The 13,991-nt window shown below is 36.7% G+C and overlaps 1 protein-coding gene across 1 annotated transcript in view; it reads left to right on the top strand.

The window, feature by feature from the left end:
• The window catches only part of LOC141439294 (uncharacterized), a 190,223-nt gene that overhangs the window by 95,321 nt on the left and 80,911 nt on the right, over positions 1–13,991 (top strand). The window contains exons 4-5 of the mRNA XM_074103552.1: positions 10,701–10,762; positions 12,069–12,158. Coding sequence (XP_073959653.1) covers positions 10,701–10,762; positions 12,069–12,158 — 152 coding nt within the window. The remainder of the gene's footprint in view (positions 1–10,700; positions 10,763–12,068; positions 12,159–13,991) is intronic.

Below are 13,991 nucleotides of genomic sequence, written 5' to 3'. Positions count from 1 at the left end.
ATTTAATGAGTTCATGTGTGAGTTTGTGGCCTAGTTTGTGAGTGTAACGGTTGGAGGTTGAAGCGAGATGGCTAGCTTCTTTCATACTGAACTATAAATTCCACGACATTTTGCAAAAGATTTAAATTCTAGACATTTCTGTCTATTTTTTTTACACAAGATTTCATAGCAAATTTGGGTCCTTATACTCACAGGATCAACTACAATAACAAATGTGACATGATTACTTTACAGAATTTCAACCAGGTTCGATTCCCGGCTATGTATAACGTTCTTGAAAAAAATGAATGCCATATTTATTTAATCTAAAATCGACGCCATGGTTCTTAAGACAAAGTTTGCTATAGTCAAAATACGACGCACAGGACTTATCACGCTAACACACACGAGTAATATTTACCTCGACGTTTCGGCAACATTACAGTAAACAGTCGAGTCGAGTCGAGTTACAGTCGAGGTAAATATTACTCGTGTGTGTTAGCGTGATAAGCCTTGCGCGTAGTATTTTGACTATGAGTGAGAATCACGAAAGTTTAAGACATTAAATTTTGCTATATATAAATGAGAAGGTCACATCTGAAAATATAACTACCTAACTCAAGTTTTTTCACTCTTTAGTTTGTCTAACTTAAATATCACTCCACGCCATTGAAGCAGCGTTTCCACCAATAATGTGTGAGGATGTGTAACGAGGGATGTGTTTTTCAGTAACCAATAGAAACGCTTCATTTACACATCCTCGCACAGCATATCTCCGGTGAAAACAGCTGAGCGGAGCGAGGCGAGGTATGAAGCGTTTCTGTTGGTTAATGAAAAACGCTTCATTTACACATCCTCGCAACACATCCTCGCACATCTCTGGTGGAAATGCTCACAACTACCCAGGTATTACTTTATCATTGTCTGGTTTACGGTCTGCCTTAGAAACTGAATTTACTAGATAGTACCACAACACCAGGCTTCTGTTCAAAGGGCAGACATTTGTCCCAGACCAATGGAATTTTATACCTCATTGTCTCGAATTCCCATAGCGCACAGAATTCCAACCCAGCCTGTTTATTTGGCAGTCATGTTTATGTTATTACCGAAGTTCGAATTCACGGAATTCATCGTTTGTTTTCGCTTCCGATAGGTAAATGCTGTTGCGGAATGGTGTTGTACTGAATAATAGATTAGGTTAATGAAGTAATGCAAAGCGAAGGTTCAAATAACCTTCATAGTAAGGTATATCAATCTTCTAGGGCCTATATTTGCCGATATTAGCAGCTTTACAAAATACCGAATCAAACAAAGGCGCCCCAGAAGAACAAAGGTTATTAAATTAATCTTAAACTTAGACTTAGCTAATAAAAATTGAAGATCACGAAATAAATATGATTAGAAAGGGCTAGTTTTCGAAAAAAAGTATGTCAGTTATATTATTAGACACTAAGGTGCTGTTTCACCATCCATTGATTAGCGTTAAGTGGCGGTTAGGTGTGATGCCGTCTCTATTTGTTTTGTTAGAATAGACGGAGACGGCATCACATTTAACCGTCGGTTAAAGCTAATCAAAAAAAATATGAAGATAAGGCCAGTTATGGTTCCGCGCGATGTCACGGCGCACTACCTTTCATCTTTGTAATTTTTTATTTGATTGACAAAAGAAAAATAAAACGTGTCCAAATTTTTTCTGAACGTCTAACTGGCGGACTAAATAAAAAAATATTGTTTTACCCATGAAACTACTCAAATGCTAACTATTTTTATTTAGCTCTATGGTCAACGAACTTTTGAAGTTCCATTGAGATAATACTAGATATAATTACCAAATTATACTTTAGACATGTACCTATACCTACTTCTGAGCTTCAGATTTGTTTTCTTCGTCAAAGTTAGGGCGACGTCCAATTTCAATCGCTTATCTCGCTGCAGTCAACCCGTTAGATTTAATTATTTCAAACCATGTCTCACGAGAATTTAAATATCACTATTCAATAACATCATTCACGAAGCCGATTTATTCAATCTGAAATACTCATGGCCACATACGCCGTACTTATTAAAAATAAAACGCTAAGAGCTGATGTTTCGCGGGCGGCAGAAATAACTGGGCACAGATTGACGAGATACATACATTAGAGGACTAACGAACATCTCAATTCAACCCACCTGCCTGCAGCCAACTAAATATACAGTCTAGTTGGTCTGGTATTTGGTGTTAGGTGAATCGTGATTTTACAAATACCTGTCATTTCTAATGTAATTAAAACGGTTCTTTGTTGTTTAAAGTTGCTAGAGTTTTTTTTGACATTTGGTAGCGTTAGGCATATGGTTTAGATAATATATTTTAGGACTTAATCGTAACTACCATATTTCTTCATAGAATTACTTTGACGTTTTTACCACATTGCAGAGTCCCGGCCTTGATCACAATTTAACAACTCGCAATGCAATGTAGTCAAAACGACAAGGTAATTTTAACATTATTATATGTATGTATGTATGTATGTAAAAAAAAATACAAAAAATATATATAGTGGTCCCGAAACATATTACTTATGAGTTTGAAACATTACAATGGTTTAGATCTTCAAATTCACATAGAAAAGCCAGTTTAATAAGATGTTTACGCGTCTGTACATTTGTTTAATAATCGTAAGTTAACACCGTTAGTTATAATCAATATTAAAGTTTTCCGTTGTGATACGAAAATTCCATGCGATTGTATGGTTAACTAACCTTTACCAGTGATTTTATACATATAAACCATTATACCTGGAATCGTACTGGAATTTAAATATATTTTTTTTAATTTTAATTCTTCGCAGACGCAGTCACGGGAAACAGCTATTCCGTACATATTCTAAAATATTAAAAATGCCTCTTGAAATAAAAATTCAAAGTAGTTGATGAAACATACCTTTATAATTAATGACAAATTAACTTCCAAATCTGAAGAATTAGACGATGCTGCTCAAAAGAGCTAGATAAATGGCCGCCATATTAGAATTGATTAGTGGTTGCGCACGCGCATTGTAAACGATCAGACGCGTTAATGAATCGCCGAGCTTGCTTTGCTCGTACAGTTCATTTCCCATACGAAGTAGGTATTTTTAATTGGCATGATACCATGGAATATTTCAATACTGTGTTCTAGTTTTAATGACCGTTACTTTTTTATACAGTAACTGTTTTCAATTTTCAAACTTGTGGCAGACGGATAGAATTTAATGAAGACATGACTGGTACACTGGTCTGTACCAGTGCCCCAGTTTTCTCCAGTCACCAGTCTTACCCATAGCTTGTCAGTGCCCTGTTGCCGGCAAAATAAAAATGTAAATTTTGAACAGTGGGTGAAAGGGGTAGCATCTTGTACAACGTTCGTACCGTACGCTAGCATTAACGGAACCCTAAAGATGTTATATATTTGCTTGAGCACATCGAGTTTTATAGACGCACCGTCGACGCGGATTTGTATCGATACAAACGCGATACGCACACGAGTTGTATAGGTGCACTACAAACGCTGTCAACTCGCGTTTCTAAAAAGCATTTACATAGCATTGCATAGTAGGTATAGAGTGCATTTAAAAAACTTGCAAGCTCTTAGATTTTCTCTTCAGAATATCGATCGCGGCGTATGTTTAATTATTAATTACGTGTTCTTGTTCCTCGTTAAATTTAATGTAACAAAATAATTCGTGGGACCGCATGGCGTCTAAACAAATGGGCCACTCATTAAAATCAGTTAGTGCGTCCGTGGGCCATTTGCCGCGACTTAGATAAATGCTTGAGACGAGTGCGCTATTAAATTTGTATTAGAGATGGGAAATCACCGGCTATGGTGTGAGTAGGTGATAATTCTGAGGTTAAATGATATCTTTCATGGATGTTCAAGAGGAAGGAAGTTGGCGAAGATTTGTTTAGCAGTTTTTACTCTGTGTTTTCTTAGAAACTTTCGTGATTTTCACGTCCGCTGCTGAACAAAGGCCTCTCCCTTGAAAGAACATAATGAATGACAACTCGTCACTTGCATCCACCACTTCCCGCAACTATCACGATGTCGCCAGCCCATATGGGAGGCCTGCCAATGCTTATACTTAAAGGAAGCTAACTTACCTCTACATTTTGGCCACATTGCAATGACATTCACTAGACATTCACTTATCGATTCATGTCGTATGTTGTGAACCAAATGATAAATCGGTCAATTTTCATAATCCCGGGCATTATGAAAAATTACCAATATGAGATAGCGATTTCTTAAAACTATTCAATTAATTACATTGCCCGGCCATTATAAACAATGTCTATCCCCTATTGGGCAAAGTATAGGTAATGACTAATGAAAAACAAGTCTCAAGAGTATTTTTTATTTTTATGTAAAATTTAATGAATCTATAAACACCTATCAAAATCTGTAAAGTAGGTTATCTCAATGGTAGAATTTTATTCTGGCACTCGCCGACCGCTGCCGCGGCATGCTCGCTTCGCTCGCTTGGCTCGTGTTTGTTTTGCCCACAGTTGAACCTAACACACTCCTCCTGGCTGCGCTCGTCGTCGTACCTAACTTTCCGATTGAATTAATCAGACTTCAGCTAGCCAAGAATTCGTTATAATAAAATTGCCCAACGATCATGTAGCAATTCATAATGCCCGGACAATGTGATAAATAATGAAATTTAGATAATAATTATCACTATGCTTGGTCCATAACATAATATATCCTTTCCGAATCAAGTTTTCAAACGTCGTATCATTTAGAGCGATGTAACGCAATTTGAAGCATTAGTTGCTGATGTACGGCATCGCTTTAACTGTGAGTTAGACTGATACTACCGGGTTATCGTGTACTTACATTGTAAATACGGCTATTTGTATGTGTAAATTGTGCGGTATAAACACTTCATCATCCCAGCCTATATACGTCCCACTGCAGGGCACAGGCCTCCTCTCGGAATGAGAGGGCTTGGGCAGTAGTTCCCACGCGGGCCCAGTGCGGATTGGGAACTTCACACACACCGTTGAATTGCTTCGCAGGTTTGTTGTGCAGGTTTCCTCACGATGTTTTATGTAATTCCGCACATGAATTCCGAAAAACTCAGAGGTGCGAGCCGGGGTTTGAACCCACGATCCTCTGCTTCAGAGGCCATAGGTCAAACCGCTCGGCCACCACGGCTCAACACACTTAGGTAAATATATATTATGGTTGGGTTAGGTAACCTCATATAATAATTAATTTTTGATTCATCATCATCCCAGTCTATTTACGTCCCAATACTGAGCATAGGCCGCCTCTCAGAATAAGAGGGCTTGGGCCGTATACACACACCATTGATTTGCTTTGCAGGTTTGTGCATGTTGTCCTCGCTCTAAAGCTTGTGATCAATTTCAAATGTAAATTCACACATGAATTTCGGAAAACAGAGAGGTGGGAGCGCAGATTTTGAAGCCATAATCCTCCGCTTGAGAGTTGCTTGAAAATGAAAAAGAGATGGCTTACTTTTTTTTCGACTCGATGGCAAACGAGCAAGTGGGTCTCCTGATGGTAAGAGATCACCACCGCCCATAGACACCTGCAACACCAGGGGGATTGCAGATGCGTTGCCAAACTAGAGGCCTAAGATGCCAAGTAAGTGCCAGTAATTTCACCGGCTGTCTTACTCTCCACGCCGAAACAAAACAGTGCAAGCACTGCTTCTATACTACTCTACATACTATTCTATTTTTAGTTAGTTTCTATATAAAGAAATAAAAAATAGTCCTTGAACAAGTCGTAAATAACGACAAAAATCACGCATTAGGCTTAATGATATAACTTCGAAGATATCTTATGTCTAGGCCCGGGAACAGATACGACAATTTCTTTCGACTATATAGGCTGTCTGGTCCTATGAGCAGTGAGTTCGAGTAAATACCTAAACTGTTTAATTGATCATCACAAAATCGCGTATTGTGTCGACTTAACCCTTCTTTTTTTTTATTTATTTTTTATAATAAAAAATATATCTCATCATCATCATCATCCCAGCCTATATACGTCCAACTGCTGGGCACAGGCCTCCTCTCAGAATGAGAGGCCTTGGGTCGTAGTTCCCACGCGGGCCCAGTGCGGATTGGGAACTTCACACACACACCTTCAATAATGACTTCGCAGGTTTGTGCAGGTTTCCTCACGATGTTTTCCTTCATCGTAAAGCTCGTGGTAAATTTCAAATGTAATTTCGCACATGAATTTCGAAAAACTCAGAGGTGCGAGCAGAGGTTTGATCCCACGAACCTCTGCTTGAGAGGCCATAGGTCAAACCACTAGGCCTCCACGGCTTTGGCGGCACAAAAAATATATATATCTGTTTATTATAGCATTTCAGTTTAAATTATTTGTCAATAATAAATTACAGCATTACTTTTAAAAACCAATGCACTGTAAAAATCAAATTATACGCAAAAAGACATAAAAAACACAAAAAAACTAAATAAGTAGGGATTTTTGAAAACATTTGTTTGAAAATGGTAGTCATGGAGGTTGAAAACGAAAAAATATTATTTCAGCCATTTCGAAAAACTCCTCAGGTGTACAGCTCACAGAACACTAGTTAAAATAATATTGCAATGAGAGTATCTAGATTCTAGACCACACCGGGCTATGGGGACTGGGAGATAATCTCGCGGCACCAGCCCTCTGCATTCCGCTACAACCTAACTGCTTTTATTTCATTTTCAATTTATAATTATTTATTAAGTATATATTTTTTATAACTAGACATTGTACCTGACAAAAAAATGATAATTTTATTATATTTTATTATGCAATATGTAAATAACTGATCAGATCACCTAAGATTATACTTAAGACAACATACTGTACACTCAAGGGCAAAGATATCGACACGGCCAAAGTTGCAAAAATATGTATACACGGCCTTAATGTTAAGTGCATAAAGTCGTGTATACATATTTTTGTAACTTTGGCCGTGGCGATATCTTTGCCCTTGACTGTACCTACCTAGTACGTATAAGTGCATGGGGTGAATTTTTTTTCTAAATAATCCGGAGATTGAGCGAAGCGTAGTAGGTATGTTTTTGATTGTAACATCTCGCAGTTAGTGTACACAAGCTTTCATCCCAGTCATACTACTCATCCCGGAGAGCGGAATTTTCATGGCATTTTTGACCTGTCATAGTGACTTCTCACTTATCGACTCTACCTAACTGATGTCGATATATTAGACTTTAGATTAGATTGTGGTAAACTTATCATGTTATGTAGAGCGTTCTTTTTACGCATACATATGGATATTTGCCTGTAAAAGAAGTAGTTTAAAACCGGAAAATATTTTAAAAAAAACTATTTCTTTTATAGAGACGTTCATGGAGCACTTGTTAACATTACCTACAACAGAATAATTTCAACATGAAATTAAAAAAAACAACATTGTACTGAAATTATTAAATTGGAAATTGCTATCCATTCATTGTTCATTGCATATGTCTATCTTACATTTCCAACTGGTATTGGTAGCGGTATAAGAGCCCACATTAGGCAATTTAAAAAAAAAAAAAACGTTGGACGAGAAGAGATTTAAATTCTAAAGAGGTTTTAACTCTTCAATTATGTCACCCTGTATAATAGAATCAGTTGCGAGTATTGCAACAGAGATTTCATAGGCATTATTATTTAAAAACAGCTTTCTATATTTGATAATTTATAACTATATATTTTTTATTTTTATATGTTCTATAATTGATTTAAATTTAACAACATTTTCTAAACCAAATTGTTGTTTTTACCTTTCACCAATCCATAGATCTGCCCCAGCCGAAGCCGCTAATAAATTCAACTCGCGCAACCCAAAGATAAACTTATATATCCTATTCCTAATCAAAACTAGCTCCTATGATTTCCGACTTATCAATATTCTAATCCATCCTCCGTACCCTTTTGAGATAGTTTAGAAAGTGTAAATCCCCTTATACACCGTAGCAGGCCCATTAGACTCTGAATTATTCCATATCTTATCGATATAATCGTAGCTAGTTATTGTTTATCGGTGTTCCCTATGCCGCCGGTTGAGAAAGTATCGATTGGTCGATTCGATTAATTAATCGATTGTCGCATAAGTGCGGTTTTGGGTGTTTAGCCGCGGGCGCTAGCTAATTGTTTTGACATATGGCGATTAGTGATTGCGATGCAGATTTTGTTTTGATTAATGGAACGGTTTCAATGTAATAGGACACAAGCAAGATTTTTTATTTGTTTGTTCAAATTTATCTAAATTCTTTGTCAAATCTAGTTAGGTATGGAAGAATAATATATGAAGGGTCGTTTTTAACTGTAAACTATTAGACCATATCACACAACGCCTCAATGGGATACGCATATACATAATATAAAATATCTTTACATAATATAAAATAAAGTCTTCTTCCGTCATGCAGGTATAATACCTACATACCTATACTAAGCCTAGCGACGCGCCCCAGCTTCGAGTGGGTGTAGTTTTTGGGAAATGAAGCTGAAAAATATGAAGCGCCTTTGATTAGAGACCTTTTTTTGAAATTTGTTCCCGAACAAGCCGAGGTGGGTCGCCAGTATTTTTTAATCTGGATGTGTTAACATAATATCATTTTTAAACCAGAAAATTGCATAGTTACCGCGCGATAGCGAGAAATAACTTCTTTGCAGACTAAATCGCAGGTAATAGTAAAAAAAACACCTAACGAAAAAACCGCAAAAATAAATATAAAAATTGGAACTACAATTTTCGAGCTTAATAGAGATATGGGATAGTGGTAAAAGGTGGAGCGCAAAGTGACAGCGGATATAGTTCTCTACTTTTAATAAGACTTAAGGCCTTGCCCTAAAGATTGAACTATATCTATTGCCTCAGCGCCACATAGCATTGAGCAAGAACGTAATGCAGCCGCGAGATATGCATCGCGCGAGTAGGCCGCTCCAAATCATCGATTGTTCGGATTCCGACCGTGTGCTGGTAGCGCACTGCAGGCATTAAGCCCGGTTTAGAATTGCAAGAAAATTCGTGCAAGTTGCATTACATTGAGAGGCCGTAAAGCTGACGAGTTTGTAGTGGCCAATCGAGCGCCGCAGTGTAATGCAACTTGCACGATTTTTCTTGCAAGTCCAAACTGGGCTTTGCAATTAATATCGCCATCGTCATAATATCAGCCGTAGGGGTGGGTTCATAATCGGCTTGCTTATACTTTGTTTTTTTAGCATTAGAAAGAAGGTAAGCGATCTTGACGTGCTTTTTTATTGATAAACACTTTTGAAAAATATGTCACAGCAAATATGTAACAATTAGCAAGGATATATATCATTCACATTTTTTGGGTATCATAAGTAATAGTTACTGCTTTTTATAAAACGTTTTTCAATAAAAAGACTCTTCAAGACTATTTACCCTTTTTCTGATGCAAAAAAACGAAGTATAATTGTTGAAAGTCATAATCATAGTCATATTAGTATTGTTTGTCATCATTTTTTTTCTCTAAATCCATTAATTGTTCGTAATTGGAACCTAACCAAACCGATAGAGTTCTAAAAAACCATTAAATAATTTCTAAAAATATTAGGTACGGTTTCCATGGTAACAAAAATTATAACAAACATTACATTATGACTTGCGAAAATTATGCGAATAGATACGCGCCCCAGCCCTAGACGTCCACTGACGACCGGATAACTACTGGATCAGAGACCTGACTACAAAGTCTTGGGTTCGTTCCCCAGTTGGGGCAGGTATTTGCATAAGAAATACGAATAAAAAATAAATGAATGTTATTTGCAAATCAGGCTATCCAATCACAAACTGTACAACCACAACGCAGCCATCATTCAACTCATGTTCTGGGTGACCATGGTAGGCGGTGGTTGCTTTCCATCAGGAGACCCGCCTGCTCGTTTACCCCTGTCATATGATAAAATCAGCAAATAAAGCTTCTTAATACATTTTTAAGCAAAAACTTTCAATATTCTGCATAAATCTTCGCTTCCACTGTGCCTCCAACGTCCCGCATCGCATTTCACATCGCATCAGAAAGCTATGACTTCTTGTCACAGCACATTACACCTATATTAGCTGTTTTATGGCTTCAGTGCGATCTCTCACTAAATTACAGTTTACAATAGCTGTGTAGGAGTGTAACTGTTGTTTTAATGTTTCTAGTTGACATTTAAACTATCTAGACATCCGGTTCAAAATTAAATGAGACGGTCAAACGACCTTCTTTCGTTTTAGCTGTACTTAAAGTAGCTAGTTCTACTAGTCTAGTACTCGTAGAAGTTGTGTATAACTAACTACAAACATATTTTGCTTTCAAATGTACAGATAAATTATTTTCTTTTTTTTCTTTTTTTGCTGACTGTGTAAAAAGCAGTGTGTACCTAATCTGTTCATAAAATTTATTTTACCCTCGACATAATTGTCAACCATCGCCTACGTCTCGGGCTCATATGATCACTTTTTGTACAATCTACTATTGTGCTATTTCCGTGATCGAGCTTCAAAAAAATGCCGAGATAAATCTTTTGGAAGGTTTTTTTTTTATTTCTCAAGTGTAATTTATTTTATTTGTTTAATTTTATTTAATTGGTATAATGATTTATAATCATTAAATGTAATTTTTGTGAATTATTTTGAACTATTTATTTTATTTATTACAGTTTTCTGAAGTGGAATTTGTTTTATTTGTTACAGTTTTCAAGCGCTTTGACATCAACCAACACCCATCGCCCGCTCCTAATTTCGGCTTTTCAAAGGTGAGTATAAATAAATCACTAAAGTACACTTCAACCAAAACTTAAAAATATTAAAAATTAAAAAAACATTAATTACAAAGCCAGCTGATCCATAATTAAAGCTTATCCTTAACTTCTACATTTTGGAAATTCCCACGCTTCATAAAATGCTTATTATACCTACTGCTTTCGATATTCTCGCCATCACTTTCTTTCCAAAACGCATCGCTATTTGACAAAAAGAGACAAAAGTATGACAGTGGAAACAAACCGTACTCCGTAACGTATTAAGAGGGAGTGGTGGACAGAACCCTCTTATTATCTTTAATTTGGTAGGTTTTAATCATAAGTTGGAAGCAATTTTTCATACAAACCGATGTTTTTGTAACCGTTTTATTTGTACAAAATAAATTAGAACATGCTTTTAGAAGTAATATACGACTACGCCCAGTACATATTTCAAGATATTTGTTGATGAAATATTTCAACGAAATACATTTCATTGTTTTTAACAAGGTACGTAATTTACACAAAAATGTTACGATATTCTTTTGTGAATACAAACATTAACATTTTAAAACTACTGTATTTTAAAATTACTATGGGCAAATTTATAAATCCAATTTTTAAAGCCAATTGCTCTCAACCCATTATTTGTCAGCCAGACTAACTTATGGCGCGTATAAACTAAATAAGCACAATCAAATAGCAAATCGCAACACACCACAATCGAGTATTTGTCACATAAAGTATTCGATTCTGTTATCATTTCCTAAAGGGAAATTAGCGCTCTATTCGCGATATTTCATGGACTGCGCTGGGCTTAAAATTATATGTTTTGTACGGGGATTATTTTGTAGGGTTTTCTATTCTTGAATACAGTTTTTTGTAAGTGATAGATAAAGGATAGCTATGTACTGAGATACATCTCCGGAATTACGCTCATTTTGTTTGTGAATAATCAAATAAGATATCAAAACTATTAGAAAAATATATAATCTCACTAAATTAAAGTATAAAATAACTGTCTCTACAATTAATTCAGTGACATACGAGCATGAAAAAAATGGCGCTTAGCAGTTAGAAATATGGCAGGTTCGCAAGATTAAAAATGTTACAATAAAAAACTGTGTGTGCTTTACGTCAACTCCGACACACAACTAGACTCTACTCATTGATGTTTTTGTTCATTTATTTAGTGATTACCGCCACTCACGTGCAGACGATCGGAATTTATACGACACTGTGTCTATGGTTTTATATTTTTACACAATAACCTGTCTTCTTTTCCCTGCGCTTTCTTGTACCATTATTTTTTCTTTGGCAGGCACTCAACGGCTTCCTGATGATGATGACACAAAATGGAAAGCTGCTGTACATATCAGATAACGCTGCTGAATACTTAGGACATTCAATGGTAATTAAGATAAAAATATTTTCTAACAAAGAAACAATTTTTATGTTTTTTTTTATTCGACTGGATGGCAAACGAGCAAGTGGATCTCCTGATGGTAAGAGATCACCACCGCCCATAAACATCTGCAACACCAGGGGTATTGCAGATGCGTTGCCAACCTAGAGGCCTAAGATGGGATACCTCAAGTGCCAGTAATTTCACCGGCTGTCTTACTCTCCACGCCGAAACACAACAGTGCAAGCACTGCTGCTTCACGGCAGGATTAGCGAGCAAGATGGTGGTAGCAATCCGGGCGGACCTTGCACAAGGTCCTACCACCTGCAAAACCAACTATTGCTATTGCTATTGCTGGTTATTAAAATAGTTGCATGATGTTGGTACGGAATCCTCAGTACGCGAGTGTGACTCATATTTGGACTGACGGTATAAAATTAGCCTATTTAAATCTGGGATAGTATAATATTCTTTCGGAGAAAGAATTTTTAGAATCTATTTAGCAGTGCCAATGATTATTCTCGTTTTTACAAACACACAGAGTTTACTTATTTATGACATTAATTACTAATCACAGACCTTTTTTTCTAGCTAATCAAAAGCTAATTAAACCAATTTGACACTATGTATGGACCTGAAAGACGTCCACTGCTGGACATAGGCTTCCCCCAAGGGTCTCCATTTAGACCTTCCCGTCTTATGCTTTCCGCATCCACCGCGATCCCGCGATCTTAACCACGTCGTCTCCATCTTGTTGGAGGCCTACCGACAGCTCGTCTTCCGGTCCGCGGACGCCATTCGAGAACCTTCTGACCCCATCGGACATCAGTCCTGCGAGCAACGACATGATGATGGGTCTGATAGTCTACGTATGTATTACAGTAAACACAAGATAAAAAACAAAAACTAAATAGAGATGCCTACTTTCCTCTTAACTTAAATAAAACTCGAAAATAGCAACAATTTCGTCTCAGAAATTTTAGTATCTACTTACGTCTTTTCTTTTTCTACTCTCGACTATCGCACTCAAGAGATATTTATTCTCCCAAAAATCCCACCCAAAATGAGTTCGCGATCCCCTTATCATCACCGTCAAAATCAATATCGGGTGAGATCCCCAATCTCCCCGGTGGGTCCGATAAGTATACCGCTGACCCCAAACGGTTCCTCGTTAGTCGCCCGCGCCGGTAAATTAATCACCACGGTTTATTGTTCGCCGCACGAGCCACAGGTTGATTCTAATTCCATTCAATTATTTCTAATTGTAATTGAATTTTGTTCGGGATTGAGCTGGTTTATTTGCAATTGTGGGGGATTTACTAGTTGGTATCTCGAACGGTTCGGTGGAATAGGAATTGACTTTCTGATAGAAAGCAGGCGTTTTATGGATCTCATTAAAAAAAAATTAAAACATGTTTCAAAATACAAAAAGACTTTTCCAAAAAAGACTTCTTTTTTTAAAGGATGTTAGTAACATTTTTAAGATAAATAAAACAAAATTAGGTGCTTGAACACAACTGCGCCACCTGCTGGAATTAATGTCTTACTTTTTTTCCGTTGGCATTATATATATTACTTACCTCATATATATTTTCCTACTTGTTTTTCAGTACCTATTGTTTTCTATGTGACATACAATGAAGAGTCATTATATTGTATGCACTGTACTAGACAATTTTACGAATTCTTAAAAAGCTCTGTATTCTTTTCTTATGTTCATGTTTTCTCAATGGAGAATCACTAAAGCTATTTGTACTGTCAACTATAATTAAATAACAGCAAAAAACATTCAGTTAAAAACCCAAACTAAGGAGACTTTTTATAGAAAGCGCGAGGCAA

The sequence above is a fragment of the Choristoneura fumiferana genome, chromosome 20, assembly GCF_025370935.1.
Source record: "Choristoneura fumiferana chromosome 20, NRCan_CFum_1, whole genome shotgun sequence".
NCBI lineage: Eukaryota > Metazoa > Arthropoda > Insecta > Lepidoptera > Tortricidae > Choristoneura > Choristoneura fumiferana.
This window is presented reverse-complemented; position numbering and strand designations above follow the sequence as displayed.